We start from the raw sequence: 18,947 nt of genomic DNA on the forward strand, positions 1-18,947 counted from the left end.
TCAATGAGTATTTTTTTGTTCAAATTTATTTTTGTGGTAATTTAATGAGAAGTTAGACTTTCGGCCGAAGACTAGGTAAAGAATTTTCTGGCATATAATTTACTGTTTTGCCCTATATTCTATGTTATAAGAATTACATTGGCATGGCGCAAATTTTGGCATGGCGCAAATTTTGGCATTACATTTATTGGCGCATTTACCCAACGCACTGAAACCAAACTTTCCACAGTTCCAGTAGGGCAGTATAGCCGGTAGAGTAGGCCATGGTACTTTGGTAAATGGCAGTCAGTAAAATATGTGACTAATTTAGTTTATAACCAATTGGAAAATACCAATTGCGTAACCGGCTAACCATAGCTAACTGAAGTAGCGTAGGCTAGCTTTTTCCAAATCGATAACAGTCTATCCTCAGAACGCAGAGTATGTCAGTTTTCACTGAGATCTCGGGTATGTAGAAACAAAATTCCGGTGTGCAAGGAAGCAACTAGTGTGCACTGAGAGTTGTGGCCCATGGCTGCTCGGCATTTGTGCAGGCAAGCCACACTGTATTCTTTGCATACTGCTTGGCAGACATTAATTCATACTTTTGTAATGCGCGATCGAATAACTTCCTTACCAGTTTCGGAACAAAATTGCATGGATACGAATTAGGCTACTTCCAATATATTTTAATATAAGCTAACTTTATTGCCGTATTTCCTTAAGTTCCAGTTGAGTAGCATCAGAAACAACTAAAGAACAAAACCAAGCAGCACATTCTGACTTTGCACATACAGTATGCGCGGCCAAGACGCGCATTAGCCTGCGCGGTTGAGATTTCAATCTGTTTTTGCGCAGCTGTTGTTGGAATCGAACCGCTTTGCGCGATAAATTTACAAAAATACAGTCTGGCAAGCAATAGCAGAAAGGTTCGACCCTATACAATTTCAGCAAGAGTAAGTGTATCCGTTCTTTTCTTTGGAGACACCAGTTTTCCCTGGCGAGCTTTTCTGTTTTGGAAAAAAATGTCGGGTGTGCTCTTGCCATAATCTGCAGTCTGGATCTATTCGGCAGCTGGTGAAATAGTCCAGACGAGCTGCCTTCATCATATCAAGTAGACTAATGTGTAACGGTTGCAAGACTCTAACACTGTATACATCCTAGCCTAGCTTATCATTTAGTTTAAAACATAACCTACCGATGATAACCTGAGTATTTTAGCGCGAAAATATTCTTTCAGGTTACGCTACCTAAACAATGCAGCTAGCAAAAATGCCCAGTGTGCCAGCAGACTCAACAACTGTAACCTTTGCTTTCCCCGCTCCAACATACATCACATGGAAATCGTATAACACGATGACATAGGGTGCCCTTTGTTTTATTTAAGGTTTTTGATGCCGCAGTTTTGTTAATTAATTCGATGATCATTAGTCATTCCTACGGCAAGTTTTTGCATCTTTTTTACAACTTCCTAAATACTCAAAATTTATGTAGTACGATGTTTTAAGTTGTTTTCAGGAATTTTATTGTAACTTAATTCTTTTTTATATGCAGCTTTTAACTGCAACTTTTTTCAAGTATTGCGCAAAATTGTATTGGGATCACCGATTAGAACTCAATTAGTGACCTAAAAGCAATTGTAGAAATGACCCGGCCAAACATCAGTCCAGAACTGTGTCGTAAATTGTTAAATTGCCAAGCAACTTCATGCACTGTGAAACGAAGTTTTAGCATGCTACGCAAACTGTTGGCAAAAGATCGCCATTTATCCTCAGATGTGCTGCGATTGAAAATTTTTTAAAAGCCAGAGATATTTTGACTGTTTTTAAACCAATTTTTTGCACTGAACTCAAAAATGCAATTAGTTTTTTCTAATCAGGTCGAGTTTTTTTTCAATCGTATTTTTAAGTTTGCTAACTTTAGTCATTAGAGAGCAGCAAGAGAGCAGCAAGAGAGCAGCAAGAGAGCAGCAAGAGAGCAGCAAGAGAGCAGTGGAGAGAGAGCAAAATTATGAAAGTATGACAATATCTCAAACATTACAATATCCAACTTTATAAAACAAACATGGACAGATAGCTGAACATTTTATAGGAAAAGGCACCAAATTTCAAGTTTCTACAGCAAACAAAGCAACTGTACCCTACGTTTTGCTGTGACTGTGTGCAGAAGAAGCCACACCTATAGTGTAAATAGGGTTAAGTAGAGTAAGCATGACAAAAATGACGTCCCACTTCAGTTTTTATTTGAAAGTTTTAGTATAGTCTGTAGCTCATAGGTGGGCGGTACCGCGGTACTATAGTACCGATTTAGTGTACTGCGGTACTTTTTCAGTACCGATGCCGGTACCGTCGGTAATTTTGAAAAAAAGTACTGAAACTCTGTACCGAATTACTTTTTTCAAGAAAGCTCGGTCGGCCCGGTACTCGGTACTCTTCACGTGATTATTTCAAAATTTTAGCAAGTAGGCCTATGTTTTCAAAAATACATGTAAATTAATCCTTATTACTAATTTTAGCATCTGTTGAACTATTTTAATCTAAATATGTCAAATAAAATTGCAAGCGATTAACGTCACATATGTTTTGACCTGGAGTAACCTTATTTTATCGGGGGCATAATTGCGGCAAACATTGCATTTGCAGCAGCATCTTTTACACAAAAAGTATTAACACGAAGTTAGTCAGAGCAAGTTTTCAAATATCAATCGACATTTTACATCTTTAGCAAAAAAACAAATCCATAAACTTCAATCAATAACTAGAAAATAACTTTGCAAGAAATGATGTAATAGTATTAAGAAATACCACCCAGGCCGCTGTAATTTTATTGTAGAAAATGCGACGTAGGCCTATAGCTGACAGTTATTTGCCAAAGAAAAATATAGTTGTTTTGTCCTAAACTGCTTTAACGGTAATTGACGAAACGGTTATAACTTACATATTGTTGCACGTGCATAGCTCACTGGTGAGCATCAGCAAAGGACAGTTTTTCACGGTGAAAGTATTTTAACTTCAGTTTGGTGAATATTTTTACGTGGCTAAGTTAGTAGTCATTGATGGTTAGAGCAAGTTATCATAACAAACGTTAAGAAACAATTCTTTGTCCTAACCTTGATGTTACATTTGACGTAACATTACGTTACGTAAATCGAAATTTCTGTAAGCGGTCGTTAGTCAAATTTGTTTGTTCAAAAATGATAGCAGTACGAAAACGGTTGAAAATCATTGTTTTAGAGGGCCCCCGTGTGAAAAATGGGATTCAGAGCCATACGTAAACATACGGTTTTGAAAAAGGAAAAAAAGCAGCTCACTCTACAGTGGCATGACTTTCCAAATGTTTAAAGAGTATAATTACTATGATCGTTTTGTGCTGGAAATCTTTCCAATAATATTTTTCATGTTTTCAAACTGAGCAATACAGAGTGGGAAAAAGTAAACTTACTCTTGATTGCTTTGTTACAATTAGAGTTGAGATTTCGGGACGGGATTCAAGAGCCATTCAAATCTTGCTCAAGGGTAGCGCAACAGGGGATCAAGAATCATACCATACAGGCATACAATATACATGTAACCATGTGATTTGGGACGTGATACCTTGTATTAATTTGGATAATGATCTACCAGTGAAATGAATTAAAAACGTAACAGCTAAGCAACGTTTCGTCCATTATGGTCTGTAAGCAAATTTTTAAAATGAAGGAATATATATATCACTAACAATTCTCTTGACTAACAACAAAAATTAACGCTTTCTGTAATGGCAAAGGTACTCCAAGTGTAATGCCTACTATGTAGTTGATAAGTGACTGTATTAACCATGATATAACACATCCAGCTGTAGTATGTTTGGGATTAATTCTTGTACCACCAAGTCTTGAAATTAAACAAGTTTTTCATGGCTGTATGTTGTGCTGATTGTGTATAAATACCCTAATTGTGTATAATTGCATTTCAGCAATACATCTTCTCAAGCATACATCAGTTAAACCAATTAGCATTGCCCTTATTGATTATGCACAAAGGATCCAAACTGGAAAGTAAGCTATGGCACTTTTGGTGAGAAATCAAGACACGAAACTTGGCGTGAAGAGGTGCACTAAATCTTCAATCCTTTATTGTTGATAATAAATCAATTAGTGGCCAACCAACTTCTGCTTGCTTGTTTATTATAAATCGGAAAGAGGAAAAGTTCAATGTAAATGTTAATGAATCTCATGCATGCAGGTGCCTCACTTTCTGAATTTCCATTAAGGCAAAAAGTGAGCTTGATTCTTTTTGATGGATCTTCTTTTGAAATTAATCGCTTGGATGTGGACTGTTACATCACTTTGCAAATTTAGCCTAGGCAAATAGCTAGTTTTTTTGACATAAAACAATCAAACAAATAAAATGATAATGATGGTAGAATGAAACCGCCAAACCGTTAGCCTACATTAATAATGATATAAAAACTATAAATGATTACGATAACTATGGTTTAAAATGAAGTAACCTTGACTGCCCTGGCACCGCATTGTCGCCTAATCGCCAATTACTTGCCACTACACAGCCTACACTACTCGTAGCACGTTGAGATGCTACCCCTGACACATCAAGGTGCTAACCCTGACCCATCAGAGTAAAAACTGCTATTGCATTGAGCAGCCAGCGATAGCATTGAGCAGTCAGTAATAGTAGTTTGCTATTGGAAAACAGGCTGCTATTAAACAATAGCACTCGTTCTTACAGTTGCGACCCCGCCTCAAGATATTTTCCATCGCCCATACTTAACATTAGCAATGGGTTTTGTCGACCCCCTTGGTTATTTTTTTAATTGTAAGCGTTATCAGCACGGATTGTAAAGACTTCACTGAAGTAAGAAGCTTATAAATTTCTTTTCCAAGTCAAAAATATTGGCTTATAGCTTTTATTTTATAGCGCTTTGAATTCTACATACCGTCGGCTCGATAGCCGAGTGGTTAGAGCATTGGCCTCACAATAATTGCGTATTTCCTGTTCGATACCGAGTGGCGTTATACAGTTGTTATGTCCTTGGGCAAGGCATTATCGACATTTGCTACTATTAAGTGGAAGGTTCCAAACTGGTTCGGCAAATTCGTAACATACAAAAACTTGGGTGATGACTGATGAGTTTTGTCGAGCGAAGACTTTTCTCCAGCCCTACAATAGGAGATTATCATACCATACCATACAGTCACTTGTACTAAAAGACTCGACTTGACCTGAATCTTAAAACGTAAACAACTTGACTTGACTTACGATTCGAGTTTAGTGACTTGGTTATGTATCTGATCCAACCTGCTGGGCTTCGCTACAATGAAGCCATTCTTTCTTCACACGTTTGGCAACGGTCTCCAGTTAATGTAAACAACTAAACATTTATGAATTTTCCAGGGTTGACCTAATATCATGGACATAATGTCATGTAATGTCAATCGTAGATTATCTGCTCATAATATATATCTCGGTAAACGGTATTTTTGTGGATTGATGCCTTGGTTGAAACTGCAAATACAGAATTAAAAATAAAAGTTAACCCTATAAAGTGCCATCTTATATTCTGTTTTTATATTTTACTTAGTAAAATTTTATTACTTTATTACTTAGTAAAATTTACTATATGGTCTACTGGGTTAGCATGGTTCAGGCACCATTAGCTTTGCAAAAATAGAGTCAACACAACACAACACAACACACAAGGACAACGCCAACTTCAATGCTTTGCAGTTGGCCTGACAGCATAGGTATGTGCGACTTCACATTACTAGAAGCATCTATATATGGCAATAATTACAAAAGTACTGTAATTGCTGCTAGAGTCGAAAAAGGATATGCTACTAACCCTGGTAATAACACAGTCCAGTAAAAATCCCCTAATAATACGAAATTAGATATGACAGTAAAAGGAACTTCAGTGGTAGCTAAGACTTTACGTCTGCTTTTATGAACTCCTTAACGTCTCTGTTAGGGGGAATCCCAGTTTCAAAAAACCCTACCGGTGCAATCTCACTTACAGCGAATATACAAAATCCCTGAGGTACGACTAATTAAATCTATCCGAAATTCGGTTAATTCACTAGTCAGCTATTACACTCGCATGCTATTGTATTACGTAATTTGCTATTTTTATAGCCGCGTTTATTACAGTTATAAGTTATATTTTAAGTTTGTTTTGTGACGTAATATCCAATAAATTCACTAATGATAAAATGACTTCATTCCAATGAAAATGAAAACAAAATTACATTCCATACCTATAAAAATATCAGTAATGGATCAATTTAATTTTAGATGAAGACACGCTGCGGTTTAACTGCATATACTGCTTCCTCTAAGCATAACTGAGAAAAAAACTAGTGAGATTTTGTGCTAATGAAGTTTTGCAGATATTCAATATGCAAATTATCTCAATTTTACACTAATAATTCTTTACCACATTTGTGTGTATTTTGTTTCTTACAATTAACTTAAAATCGTTGTTGCTTCACTAAAGTGTTAAAAAGCTGCTTTTTTGACCGGACTATTTGTATTAAGTTATTTGCTAGTAATACCTCTTTATTTCGACAACTGAAATTCTTAATTTTTGAACAACTTTTATTGGTGTAATGTACGTTTGTTAAAACAGGCATAAAAAAAATACCAAACACCAACGTTATATTAGTTCTGATTAAGAGAAAATTTTAGTGCAGTGTGTTTTTATGATCGAATTTCTAAAATACCAAAAAACAAATTGCACATAGATGAAAAGTACTCAATGTAACTGTACATATATGACTACTTTCGCACGACAAAAAGTAGCATTAAAAAGCACAGTCGGACAAATGTAAAACTTAGAAAACATAGAAAATAAACATAGAACGTAAAAGAAATAAATAGGCAATAAGTAGACAAGCGGTTTAATTCCCAATGTAAAATAGAAATGAGCTCAATGTGTGTTCAACCTGCAGTTTTTCTTTAATTTTGAAACACATTGACAGGCGATAGGTAACTCGACAGTAAAAACTGCGTCGTCTCTGTTTTCAATACCTTTTTGAATCATAACTGGTTTCCCTTTTAATTTGTTACTGCCTTTAAACTTTCTTGAACATTTCGCTGGATTGTAGCATTTTTTTTCACACAGCACCGTAGTCAATACAACATTGTCGAGATTGTTGCATTTAAGATAGGCTTCAGTCCAATGAACAAATCCAGCTGTATTTTTGTGTGGTGTAAGGTGAAATCTGCAGCCGTTTTCGTTTAGTATTCTGTCAAAAAGGTTACCGATGGTTGTAAAATTTATTTAAGGTAAATCCGTTAACACATGCAGTATATTTGTTTTCCTATACGTAAGTATATACGTTGTGAAAATATGCTGATCATATCCGAATTATTTTTATGAAGTTAGTAAAAATAATGATCATTTAGCAACCAGTTTGCTCACAAAATTCGGCCAAAAAACTTACCGTCTAGCACTTCTTCCTAAACTCCTCATAAACCGTCTTTGGTCGTTCGCGTTTTTCGTTGCTTGTGAAATTGGGATAGCGTTCAGCAGTAACGCAAATGCGTAGCATAACAAAAAGAATTTCTAAAAACATTTTGATAAAGATCAGTAAAAACGCTATATCGGTATCATATGTTTTTATCATCCAAAAAAATAACTGTTTCATTTTATATTGAATCTGATACCTGCAAGAACATCTTGAATTGATAAAAAGTTTTCGCTGGTAATCTTTAAAGTTGATATTCTTTCAATTGTCGGATCAATCGGATTGTCGAAGTTTTGAAAAACGCTTTACTTTAGTCAGTTTTTCTAGTTGTATGGCCATTCTGTGCTTTGTTGCTGAATATATATGCTATACCCGAGAATATAATCTTCTGTAGAGGAATTCACGCCATATAACGTAAGATCGTGCAGTGAATAATGGCAATTTGACTTGAGCATTAAAACCTTCGCAGAATTGGGGAATCCCCCTTCACATAAAATACCGTTAATGACCAATCGACATTGGTCCTATGAAATATTTCATGATAAAATGATTCGCAAATTATTTAAGTTATAACTGAAAAAAGGATAAAGGTATGTAATTTTATAATTACATACCTTTATCTTAATTAGATAACTTTATCATTAATTAATTTTTTCTGCAACCCATTTGTCTAAGCATTTACGAAAGAAAGCATTTTACTTCTGTTTTGTGTTTACTGATATAATACTGACCTGGGAGAGATTTTCTCTGTTGACAAAGTGACGTAGCCTGGTGTGTTTGTTCTAGTCAGATTGTTTCCAAGTTATGATTTGGTAGCAGCCTCCTTTATCAAACACACGTTACAAAATATTCAAATTTGTTGCTATACCATTTAAACAACTTAAAATAACGGCCGGTCAAATAGAAATACCTTCATATAGGAGTTTATTAAACAATATGACATCACCGGCTATATTTACATTCTTTTGAGCCGGTTATAGTTACGCAGACAGAGAAATCACGTGCTTTTTGTTGTAACTGTCTATCAATATTACAAAAAGCCTCTGTATGCCTATGGCATGAAAGAAAAGTTTCTGAAGTTGTATGACAATTATTTCAACCGCCACAAGTTATATACTTTCATGACGCAAAAGCAATATTTTGCGGGCACGTTATGTTACTTGCATCAAAGGAATTTTACCATAACTGGAAAGAAAAAAAATGTATCAGAATAAAACCATCACCGAACGGACGAAGCACAAGACCGTTTATAGAGAAGTATTGAGCAGATACGAGTCTTTAGTGGAAATTATTTAAGCCAATTTGAACTTTGTGTATGAAACTTGGCATTTTGGTAATGTTATTGTTCTGCCTTTAATATAAGCTAAATGTGGGTACTGTACTTCCTTTTTTGCTGACCTGGGAAAGAGATGATAGCTTTGTGTTTTTAGCCACAATGAAAATCATATAGCAGGGGTGGGCAACCTTTTTGAACCGAGAGCCGCTTTAGTTGTTAAATTTTTACTGACGAGCCAAGTCATAAGAACTTATGACGTCATAAATAATTTATGTCGTTTAATTGTTCCATACCTGCATTCCTCAATCGAAAAATATCATTAAATTTGGATAATTAACAACTTGTCATCAATGCTGGCCTAAATAAGGAAAAGAAAAAGAGAGAAACGTTCATAAACGGTACTCTTGGTAGCCTTTACAATTTTTTTGAAATTTTACGATTCGACTAGAAGAGCCACAAAAAACATCCGGCGAGCCGCAGTTTGCCCACCCCTGTCATATAGCATTACCTTTGATTCATGTTGGCACTATATTTGTGGAACTCGATAACTGTGAGCGGATTGAAACTACGAATAAATATATTGTTGTTGTAACTCAACCAGCCATAGTTATAACCTAACGAAATTTCTAAACGTACATGTACATTATTTAGTTGTTTCCCCTATTCTGAAAGCAGTTTGCTGATATTAAAAAGCGACGCAATATTGACATACATATCGGGCATATTAGATAAAGTGTTAATAATCGTAATGTCATAGCTTATCCTACAGCTTTGCTTTCAAAATTGGTTTGCTATAAATTGTTTTCTTGTACTATAGGTGTTTATTTAATGATAATGCCACTATCTTTATTATGCCGAAAATGATTTTTGTTTTTTTTCTTGAACATACAGAATACAAATAATAACAATATCCATAGCAAACCGACATATATTTTCATCAGTAGTGGTTTTAGGGTGAGGCGAGCAAGGCGGTCGCCCATGGCCTTCCTGTTTGTGTACACGCACTCTAAAAGAAAAAACATTGCATACGAGTATCATTGCTAACTATTCGCAGTTTTTCAGGACAGGAGTAATTCATTGGTTAATGCTAATTAGCTATATTAACTGTAATTAGAATAAGGCAAAATTGTGTAAATAGAAAGTTCGTGTGAGATGGTCCCCTCCTACTTTGAAATTGCTTTCATATAGCTTGATGCTTTAACGGTCGGGTGATTTAAAACATCATGTCAAGACGGAAAAAAACTGTTCTCTGCTGGCAAGCCTCTGAGGTACTAGGCGCTCGATAGCAACGAAGAAATGAAAGGAATGAAATCTTGGAAGTGATAGAGTAAAATTTAAGGAGAGAAAAACCGAGAAGTAATGCACAAAAAATCACGGGCAGTTTGTCGATCTTTTTGACATAAAAGCAAACTTTTTTTGCATTTTAGATCATGTAAATTCAAAATTTTCCGGGGATGATTTTCATATTGAGGGGCCTGATAACGACTTTCCTTACTCGACATATTTCCATTTACGATGTTTTTGGCTTCGCATCTTTTTGGCTTAAAACTTGTGAACAAAGCGTTGAATACAATCGAAAGAAATCAAAGCTCTTGACTCTTGAGTTTTTGTAAATGCCATTCCAACCAATGTGTTGATGTGCATGCACACCAAAACTATACACATTAGGCCTATAGATATATTGAAGACACATAGGTGGGCATTACCGAATTACTTTCTTCAATTATTTTCAATTACTTGGTACTTTTCACGTGATTATTTCAAAATTTTAACAAGCATGTTTTCAAAAATACATGTTAATTAATCTTTAATACTAATTTTAGCATCTGTTGAACTTTTTTAATCTAAATATGTCAAACAAAATTGCAAGCGATTAACGTCACATATGTTTTGACCTGGAGTAACCTTATTTTATCGGGGGCATAATTGCGGCAAACATTGCATTTTCAGCAGCATCTTTTACACAAAAAGTACCATTACCGAGCACCGACAAATTACCGAACTATTTTTTTAAAATAGTACATTTTTTGTCAAGTACCGGTACCGTTACCGACGGTACTTTCATGGTACTGGCTGCCCACCTCTGTTATAGCTTAACACTACAAATTCATTAATCTTCACGTTTTAACATTATATGTGCACAAATAACGTTTATAATAACTGTTAGCACATCCTTTTAATCTATAATTTTTAAACTATGCATATAGTGATATAGACCGCATCATCGTAATGTCACGTATAAGCTCGTTTCTGCAACAGGTCTATAAACGCGCTAGCTTACATAGATACCTGGTACGGAGGAAGATTCAGCCAAAGTTCGACAAAAATTGTTTTCACGAAATTTGCGATGGCAAAGCAAACAACACAGAAGCTATTTTTATATTTTCTTTTTTGTACCTGTAACCCATGTGGCACTTAATGTATAGTTTAACACAATGCACTGATAAGTAGGACTATGAAGTATGAACGAAACCACTTCACCCGAGCCACACGAAATTGACTGCAAAGATAGCGGCGTTAAAAGCAGTTAGGTAGTATGAAAAATGGCATTAAGTTTTAAGTACCAGCAGCACGAGTTTTTATAAGACTAAACAGCTATTTTCACGTATTTAAAAAGATTGTGGTTCATTGCTGTTTCAAACAAAAACAAATTTCCTCAAAGTTCCTTTTTGTTAAACGGAAATTTGTTATTATCCACATCATGATGATGCGGATTATTCGTTTGATCAAGTTCAATCCGTTTGGTTTGTAAAAGCGTTTCCCACAACTTCATCTGACGTTGGCGAAAATTTGTCTCTACGGTAAGAGTTTGGTTTATGCAGACAAATGATGGGTATTGCGGCCAATCAAATGATTTGTCGGGATTAGGAACACTGCAAGAAAAAGAACGTCGATTACTATCGCAGTATTAATATTAGTAGTAACTAATCACTAGGGCAACCAAAAGTCAATATGGTCAATTTTTTTTTACCTGCTCAGAATGCTATGAAACAAGCACAAAACAAGTTTCAGCTTTGTACGACGTGTGGTATAGAAGTTATTAGGTCAGATAAAGTCAAAATGTTACGTTAGGTCAAAATACGGTCAAATTGTTTCGTTAGGTCTTTTTTTTAGGTCAAAATCTATTAAACTTGTAATTTTGTAACCATTTTGTAATATTATTCTTCCGTTTTTCTCTTTTCTTGTACCGCAAACAATTCCAGTCCCGCAAATTTTACTTATAACCAAAGCCACAAAGAGAGGGAAGGCTTTTCAGCGCGTTTGGTGACGTCACATCGTGACGTCATTGCATTTGAAACTGCAAGTTGTCAATCTTAATACGCAGAAACGAAAAAAAAGTCAGCACTAGAAAAGCATTTTGTCATTTTTAAATGCAGCTTTAGATTAGAAAGTTGCTGTAGACAGTGTAGAGACTATCAGTATAGCGTTTTTCAAAATGAGGTCAAAATTTAAACTTTTTAGGTCAAAATAAGGTCAAAATGTAAACTTTTTAGGTCAAAATAAGGTCAAAATGTAAACTTTTAAGGTCAAAATGAGGTCAAAATGTGCAAATTTTAAGGTCAAAATTTAAAATTTTTAGGTCAAAAAACTGGTTGCCCTACTAATCACCAATGTGGTCATTACAATAACGTCCAACATTCCGCGTTATTGTTAAATGTCTTTACCCGTCTTTAGCAAACGTTGCCAGCATTTTCATCATTTTTAAACTCATATTTTTCTCTTGGCTGGTAAACGTCATTCCCTTCGCTTTAAATTCAGATAGGAAAGGAAATCCGAGGAAAAAGGGTAAATCATCACTGTGGTCAGCCCGGTTAAAATTATATGGAATGTGCATTCCCAGAGCAGAATTATAGTAAAACGATGGCTTCATATCAAACTTATAAAAATAAACATCTGTTCCTGCATCTAAAAAATAAAAAGGCGTAATGAAACCAAATTTTATGCGTACAATTCAAATACTTTTTGCTGGTCATCGCCAAAAGGCATAGCGTATCGCCTGACTTGTTAATATTTATCTACTTTATACGGTATAATAGGCTTATAGACTTATTAAATATTAAGAAGCCCAAACCTTTGTATATAGAAGCCCCACGTATAGAGTTGTAGTTAAAAAGGGCATCTGCTAAACATTCTACCACCCCTTTTGTTAATTCAATACCATCAGATGAATTTTCTCCCAAGTATTCTTTGAACAAATCATCTACCTTTTGTCGGTTTTCAAAAATTTCTGGAAAATATTTGATGATGTTTTCACGGATAACTTTTTCGGCGTTTAATCTGGTCATGAGCGAACCTTCGTGAAAAAACAGCCCATATCATCACACATTGTCAGTCAATCATCGAGTGTTAAGAAACTTTATAATAACAAGTATCAACAAACAACCAACAGCTACAATAGTACTGGCAGATTATGTACTCTCTGTTTTCATGTGAGTTTACCGCGCATGTTTCTGGGAATAACTTTTCTTCCAAGGACAAAGTCAAATTCTCCGGCAACGGTACCAAACATTATCGGTATATTAATGTCGAAAGTGCGATTTTCCAGAAGGTCATCTACCTTACTTGGGAAAAAGTGGCCGTCAACTCTAGCTTTGAAAATCTGAGAAAAGTAGGCTCATAAGTTTTTTTTTAAAGTATCTTATAAGATACAGTTTGAACATCATTTGCCATGTTTTTATAACTTACACATTGAAAGAACCTAAAAATGTTTTATCATTCCAGCTAGATCACGACGGTTATTGCTTACTTTGAAAATACAAATACATTCCATCATTTAAACATTGCCACATGAATGATTGTGATTCTTACTATGTTGCTGTTACTGGCTGCGTTTACTAATTCGCTTGATGTAACCCGGTTACGAAGACAGGTGGACGTGTGGTCGATGTCCCAAAATTTGCAACCAGTTGTTTCGGCAATCCTACAAAAATTCATTTAAAACAGTGAACAATGATTAAACTTTAGCGCTTTTATTGCTACGACGTTTGTAGTTCATAGACTATATACTATAAAAACTGCTTTTTTATATTCAACAGGTCAAATTATTGTCACTTTGGTTGTAATAGGCCTACAGGCTACTTTTACAGATGTGGTTGGTATGGTAGGCTATATGATATGATAATCTTACTCCTCGGACTGAGGAAAGTCTTTGTTCGACTTGGATCCTGCTGCGATAATATTTGATCGCTCGAATCCCGGTGAAGAAACCCCATTTATTGTCTATCTTCTATAGCCTACCCGTGTGACAAGTTAACCACAGCAATTTCGAAATAAAGATCTCACTACAAGGTCACATGTAGGCCTATTATTGGCAGAAAATAAAATATTTAAAACTAGTGAATTTTGTAATTTGTCAACTTAATTCAGCCATTCTTCTTTGCAAAAGACTGACAAGAAATGTTGATTTCTGATTGGTGTTTTGACGTAAAGACAAAGTAACACTGACAAACCGAGCTACCGTCAATTTAGATAAACACGAGACAAAGGTAAAACTGACGTACTCCATTACTCACGCGCTTGATTTATCTACGTGGCTTTCATCCCACATTTGCGGAACTAAAACAGTTCCACTACCAGAAAATACGCGATGAAAGAGTCCTCGACTTAAAGGAGAAATCGAATGAGCACCAACAGAGAAGGCACCCGCTGATAAACCGAAAATTGTAACAAGGTTGGGATTTCCTCCAAATTCACCAATGTTATCTCTGTTACAGAAAGCCGTTATAATTATTGCGTTAAGCATGGTGGTGTTACTATTTTTGACACAAACGTTTTTGTTTCCTGCAAAACAACGATTGACATCTCACCTAACCCATTCAAGAGATTTTGTTTGATCTTGAAGTCCTGAATTTCCGGGAGCACATTTATTTTCAAACGAGAGAAATCCAAACACGCCGAGTCTATATTGCACAGTCACCAAGACTACATCTTCGTATGCCGGGAGCATCCACAATTTGTGTGTTGTGCCTGTTACTTGGTAGGATCCACCGTGGAACCACACAATAACCTAGTAAAGGTATTTCAGTTCACAATTCAGTTAAAACCAGTTTTATAGCGGCTAACATTGGAGGTTATGAGCAAAGGTCTTGCATGGAGATCCTTTTTTCGAATAAAAGCATTCTGCTAAAAGTATATTATAGGCTGCTTACACACCAACCATGTTGTAATTCATTTCCTAGAACTTACTGGAAGTTTCTCGGTTGCGTTCACTCTTAAGGGCTTGACAGGAGTAAAAATATCGACGTTCAAACAATCCTCTTGCATAGGATAATTTTCTTCGATCATTATCCCAAAGATGGAATTCGCTCTTAGACGTTCGACTGCTTGAGGATCCTAAAAATTACACAAACATTATCTGCAAAAGAAAATCAAGAGATATTTATAACACAGTACACAATATACCTGCCGGCAAAATGGCACTCTTTCGTTTGTTACATCTTTAACACCAGTCCATGGCCAAGGATCAACTGGGGGTAAAAATCGAAAGGCATAGTCCGGAGAACGTGCATATGGTATCCCAAAGTAAGAGTACACTGGCCTATTGGATTCAAGCGCATAACGCTTCGTTCCTTGCACTTTGCCACACTTTGTGTTCACAGTTAAATCTACATCTATACAAATACATCGGAGTTATTTTAACCTTCAAATTCCTGCTAAGGAAATACAACTAAACGCAATGCATTTAGGCCTAATGTATTGAGCAAGACGTTTTCACTTTTCACACCTATAAAAATGTCTGCATCAAAATTAATGTTATTTGATGCAAAATTGATGTTATTGGTGAGCAAACAACGTATATACCTTTTGACCACTTTTGCGGAAAGATGGTGACACTTGATACTGACATTTTGGTAATTTTTTAATATTTTATTATAACTCAAATACTATAAGCTTTTTAAAAATATTTTATTCCAAAATCCAAGAAATTTTTTCCACGAAAAAGGTTGCTATGTCAGACAACAGGTATAAAGGTGAAACCGTTTGAATAGCCTATAGGTCTAGGAGAACCATAGGAGTTGTCGTAGAGTCAAACTTTCACCGAAAGTTTAAGTGTGACTCCGGAGAAAGTTTAGAGATACTTTGGACATCATACAAAATAGACTTTGCCGACTACTATACAATAACTTGGTTTAAGAATATTTAACTAAATATTGAGTAACAGGGTTGCTGCTATTTGTGATTAGAAACTACAGGCTTAACCGATTAACTGCCATAATAACTTACTGAAAAAGCTTTGTTAGACGAGGTTAATCGCTTTTTTATTTTCATTACATACATAATACCAAGTATGGTGATTGTTTAATTAAAGAAAGAAGCGACTGTGAGTTAAATAAACACCAACAACAAAATAACATAGTCGTTTACTGCCAACGCAGCAAATCCAAAAGTCGATTAATCAATGCAAGTGTTAAACTTGTTTTTGCCCTGTATCTATTGCGTTTCTCCCTTGCGGCCGATTGCGCGTTTTCGTGTTTAATTATGCACATGTGTCATTTTATCGACGTGTGTCCGACAAGTAGTTGCACGGACAGATATGCATTGGAGCTCCTGAAATGAGCTGGGTCAATGGAACTTGACTAAACTGCTTTTAAATAAAAGATGTGCCTGTAAATCTAAGAGTGAGGACAACAAAACGTAACACAAGTTATAAAGTCCAAGTCTCAAGCTGTAGTGTCCGAAGTGTCTCCATATACGCTGATTCATACTGTGCAAGTTTGAATGTTTAGGAATTTAGCTAAAATTACAAGAATTAACAAAATATAAACTTCATTTGCCTACCTCTCTATCACTATAAGAAGTTATCTAATATAACGATCAGTTTGCAAGCAACATTTTACCCAGTTTAAAGACAAAAAGTAACTTTTTTCAGAAAAACTGCATTTTTTGTTCCATATAGCCTTCCATTTACTTCCAGCAGTTAGCTAAACAAAGTACCAAGAGACTATTTCTGGTATGAAGATGTCGTAATAATATGTAATGCGATATAAAAACGGTGTGAAAGTCTCTGTTCGGATCCCGGGGTCCATTTTCTACGCCATGTATCACCACGCACTTACCCTAATATACTAGTGTTACGAATTTTGTTCCTCAAGTATTGCGTAGTTGCTTAGCGTGTTTTCGTTGAAGCGTTTTTACCAATTAGCACCTTTTGCGTGTTTGTTCTTAAATATTTTAATCACTTGATTTGGCACCCTCGTTAAATATAAAAGGTTGTGCGCTTTATGAGGGTTTAGTCTGAGTCGGCGTCTGGCCGGGACCAATTAAATGTGGCTTTTAGAAAGATCATTGGTTTGTTTTATTAGCGTGATAACGCTACACAGTCTCACAGTTGAAGGTGTTGCGGTTCACCGTAAATGTGAAATTAAGCCTGGCTACATGAACGAGAAAATAATCGTTACATTTAGGCGTTTCTTTCATATTACGTCGCGTAACATAAGCCTTTTGTAAGGTTGGAAAGTTACATATTATCGTAAGTAGGTCTCGATCGTAACCCATTGCCAAAGATTGACATTTATAGACATACGTTTGGCTAGTATACATCATAAAAATAAAGTCAGGTTAACAAGAAATTGTGAAAAATAGCTTCGAGCATACAATTTTTCAGAAGAAATAGTGACCGCTCCAACAAGGCAAAAAAGTTTCTTCACCGCCAATTACAACGCAATTGCGCAACTGAACATCGAAATACGACCAAAACTCACAAGTAATTACAGCCTAATACAAAAGTGCGGAGAAGGTAACCGTTTTTGTCTGATATGAAGTAATTTTAAGTTTACTTTTTTTAAGCTATTTTATCTTTAGAGTAGCTATGTTACGGTACCTTTCCCAAGCACAGCAGGTAACATCACCGAGGTACTATTGTAACTATTGACTACCAAACTACGCAATCTAAAATTCCAGTCGGAAATTTTGGTAATATTTTCAAATTTTGTTTATTGCTATTACCCAATATCAACTAGCTTAAGTGTTCAAAATTATCCTAAGTATGGAAATTATTGACATTAATTTAATTCTAAACTTTGCTGTGCTATCTTTTGTGCAGCGAGATCATTACGTTTCGCAAATTCCAAACCACCAACGAGCGTTCCCGTTATCGTTTCGTCAGAATTACCCGTTCGTTACCAAAAGAAAAACACGTGTTAATGAAACTATATTAACCAGATCTTATATGGACTATATCGCTATTATATCAAACAACAATACAATACAGTGACTATATATCTACAATATCTAGTACAATGCAGCAATACAATACAGCATCTCGCGATCAAAACTAGTGATCAAACCACTTTTTATATCTGCAGAATTTGAGCAGTTACAAATCCAAAATCGGTCACTAATTAGTAATTACCTTTGAAAGAAGACGCATTTAACACTCAACTATACTACCATAGTATAGTTGGGTTTTGTTTTGTTAGTTTTGTTAGTCACAAAACGATATATGTAGAAATGTTGCAGTATTTGAGCTTCAAACTAATAAGCTTACCCAAATCCGCCAAGTTCATCCTAAAGTGATAGACGACCATCACAGTTAAAAGTAGAACATATTTCATAGACTCCATTGATTCCTTAAGAAAAGATCAGTGGCCAAACCCAAAGGTTGCACACGTTTTTCTATTTCAGCTATGTCATACAAATTTAACAACGATTAGCAACTTTCTACACAAAGGTCTGCTGTTGCAATGCTCCAAGCCTACAAACAGTGAAATGTTGAAATTGACATATCCAATTACAGCCTGGCTATCCTATATCAACGCATCTTCCCAAATAAGCATATTAATATTACCAATAGCTGTGAACAGTTGTAGTTGCCATGGTGTGCTTTAGATAGTACTACATAAACTCGTCATTATACGTAAAAATTTTTAGTGACAATATTCCCATCAAAGCACAAGCAAAATTACTGTAATTACTGTCCACAAGCTCAAATAATATAGATTGTCAATAGTTCACCGGTAAAAATCGTAGCCTACGTTAAAGTTATTTTGCATGGTTGCTTGTTAACGTAATTTAAATATTATGGCATAGTAATCTAAACCTAACCTAAATCATCCTTCTAATCTAAATGTAACTTCCGTTAAACCCTAAATAGCTTAAATCGACTTTTTGCATGTTTTACTAACCTAACCGCCTTCAACAGGCTGCGTGACCTACTTACGGTGAAATAGTCACTTTGAATGGTAAAAGAGTTCAGTCCATTATTAAAGATAACTTAATCTCGAATTC

The 18,947-nt window shown here is 35.4% G+C and overlaps 1 protein-coding gene across 1 annotated transcript; it reads right to left on the reverse strand.

Moving 5' to 3' along the window:
- Positions 1 to 11,036: 11,036 nt before the first annotated feature.
- Positions 11,037 to 18,410, reverse strand: LOC143447063 (fatty acyl-CoA hydrolase precursor, medium chain-like). Its single transcript, XM_076946993.1, has 10 exons — positions 18,208 to 18,410; positions 15,123 to 15,331; positions 14,907 to 15,053; positions 14,528 to 14,727; positions 14,234 to 14,425; positions 13,530 to 13,641; positions 13,161 to 13,320; positions 12,793 to 13,014; positions 12,386 to 12,626; positions 11,037 to 11,593 (listed from the first exon to the last, which is right to left on the reverse strand). The coding sequence occupies exons 1-10, from the start codon at positions 18,281 to 18,283 to the stop codon at positions 11,377 to 11,379; spliced, it is 1,776 nt and encodes a 591-aa protein (XP_076803108.1). The 5' UTR covers positions 18,284 to 18,410; the 3' UTR covers positions 11,037 to 11,376.
- Positions 18,411 to 18,947: the final 537 nt, after the last annotated feature.

This window comes from Clavelina lepadiformis, chromosome 2 (genome assembly GCF_947623445.1).
Source record: "Clavelina lepadiformis chromosome 2, kaClaLepa1.1, whole genome shotgun sequence".
NCBI classification, from domain to species: Eukaryota; Metazoa; Chordata; class Ascidiacea; order Aplousobranchia; family Clavelinidae; genus Clavelina; species Clavelina lepadiformis.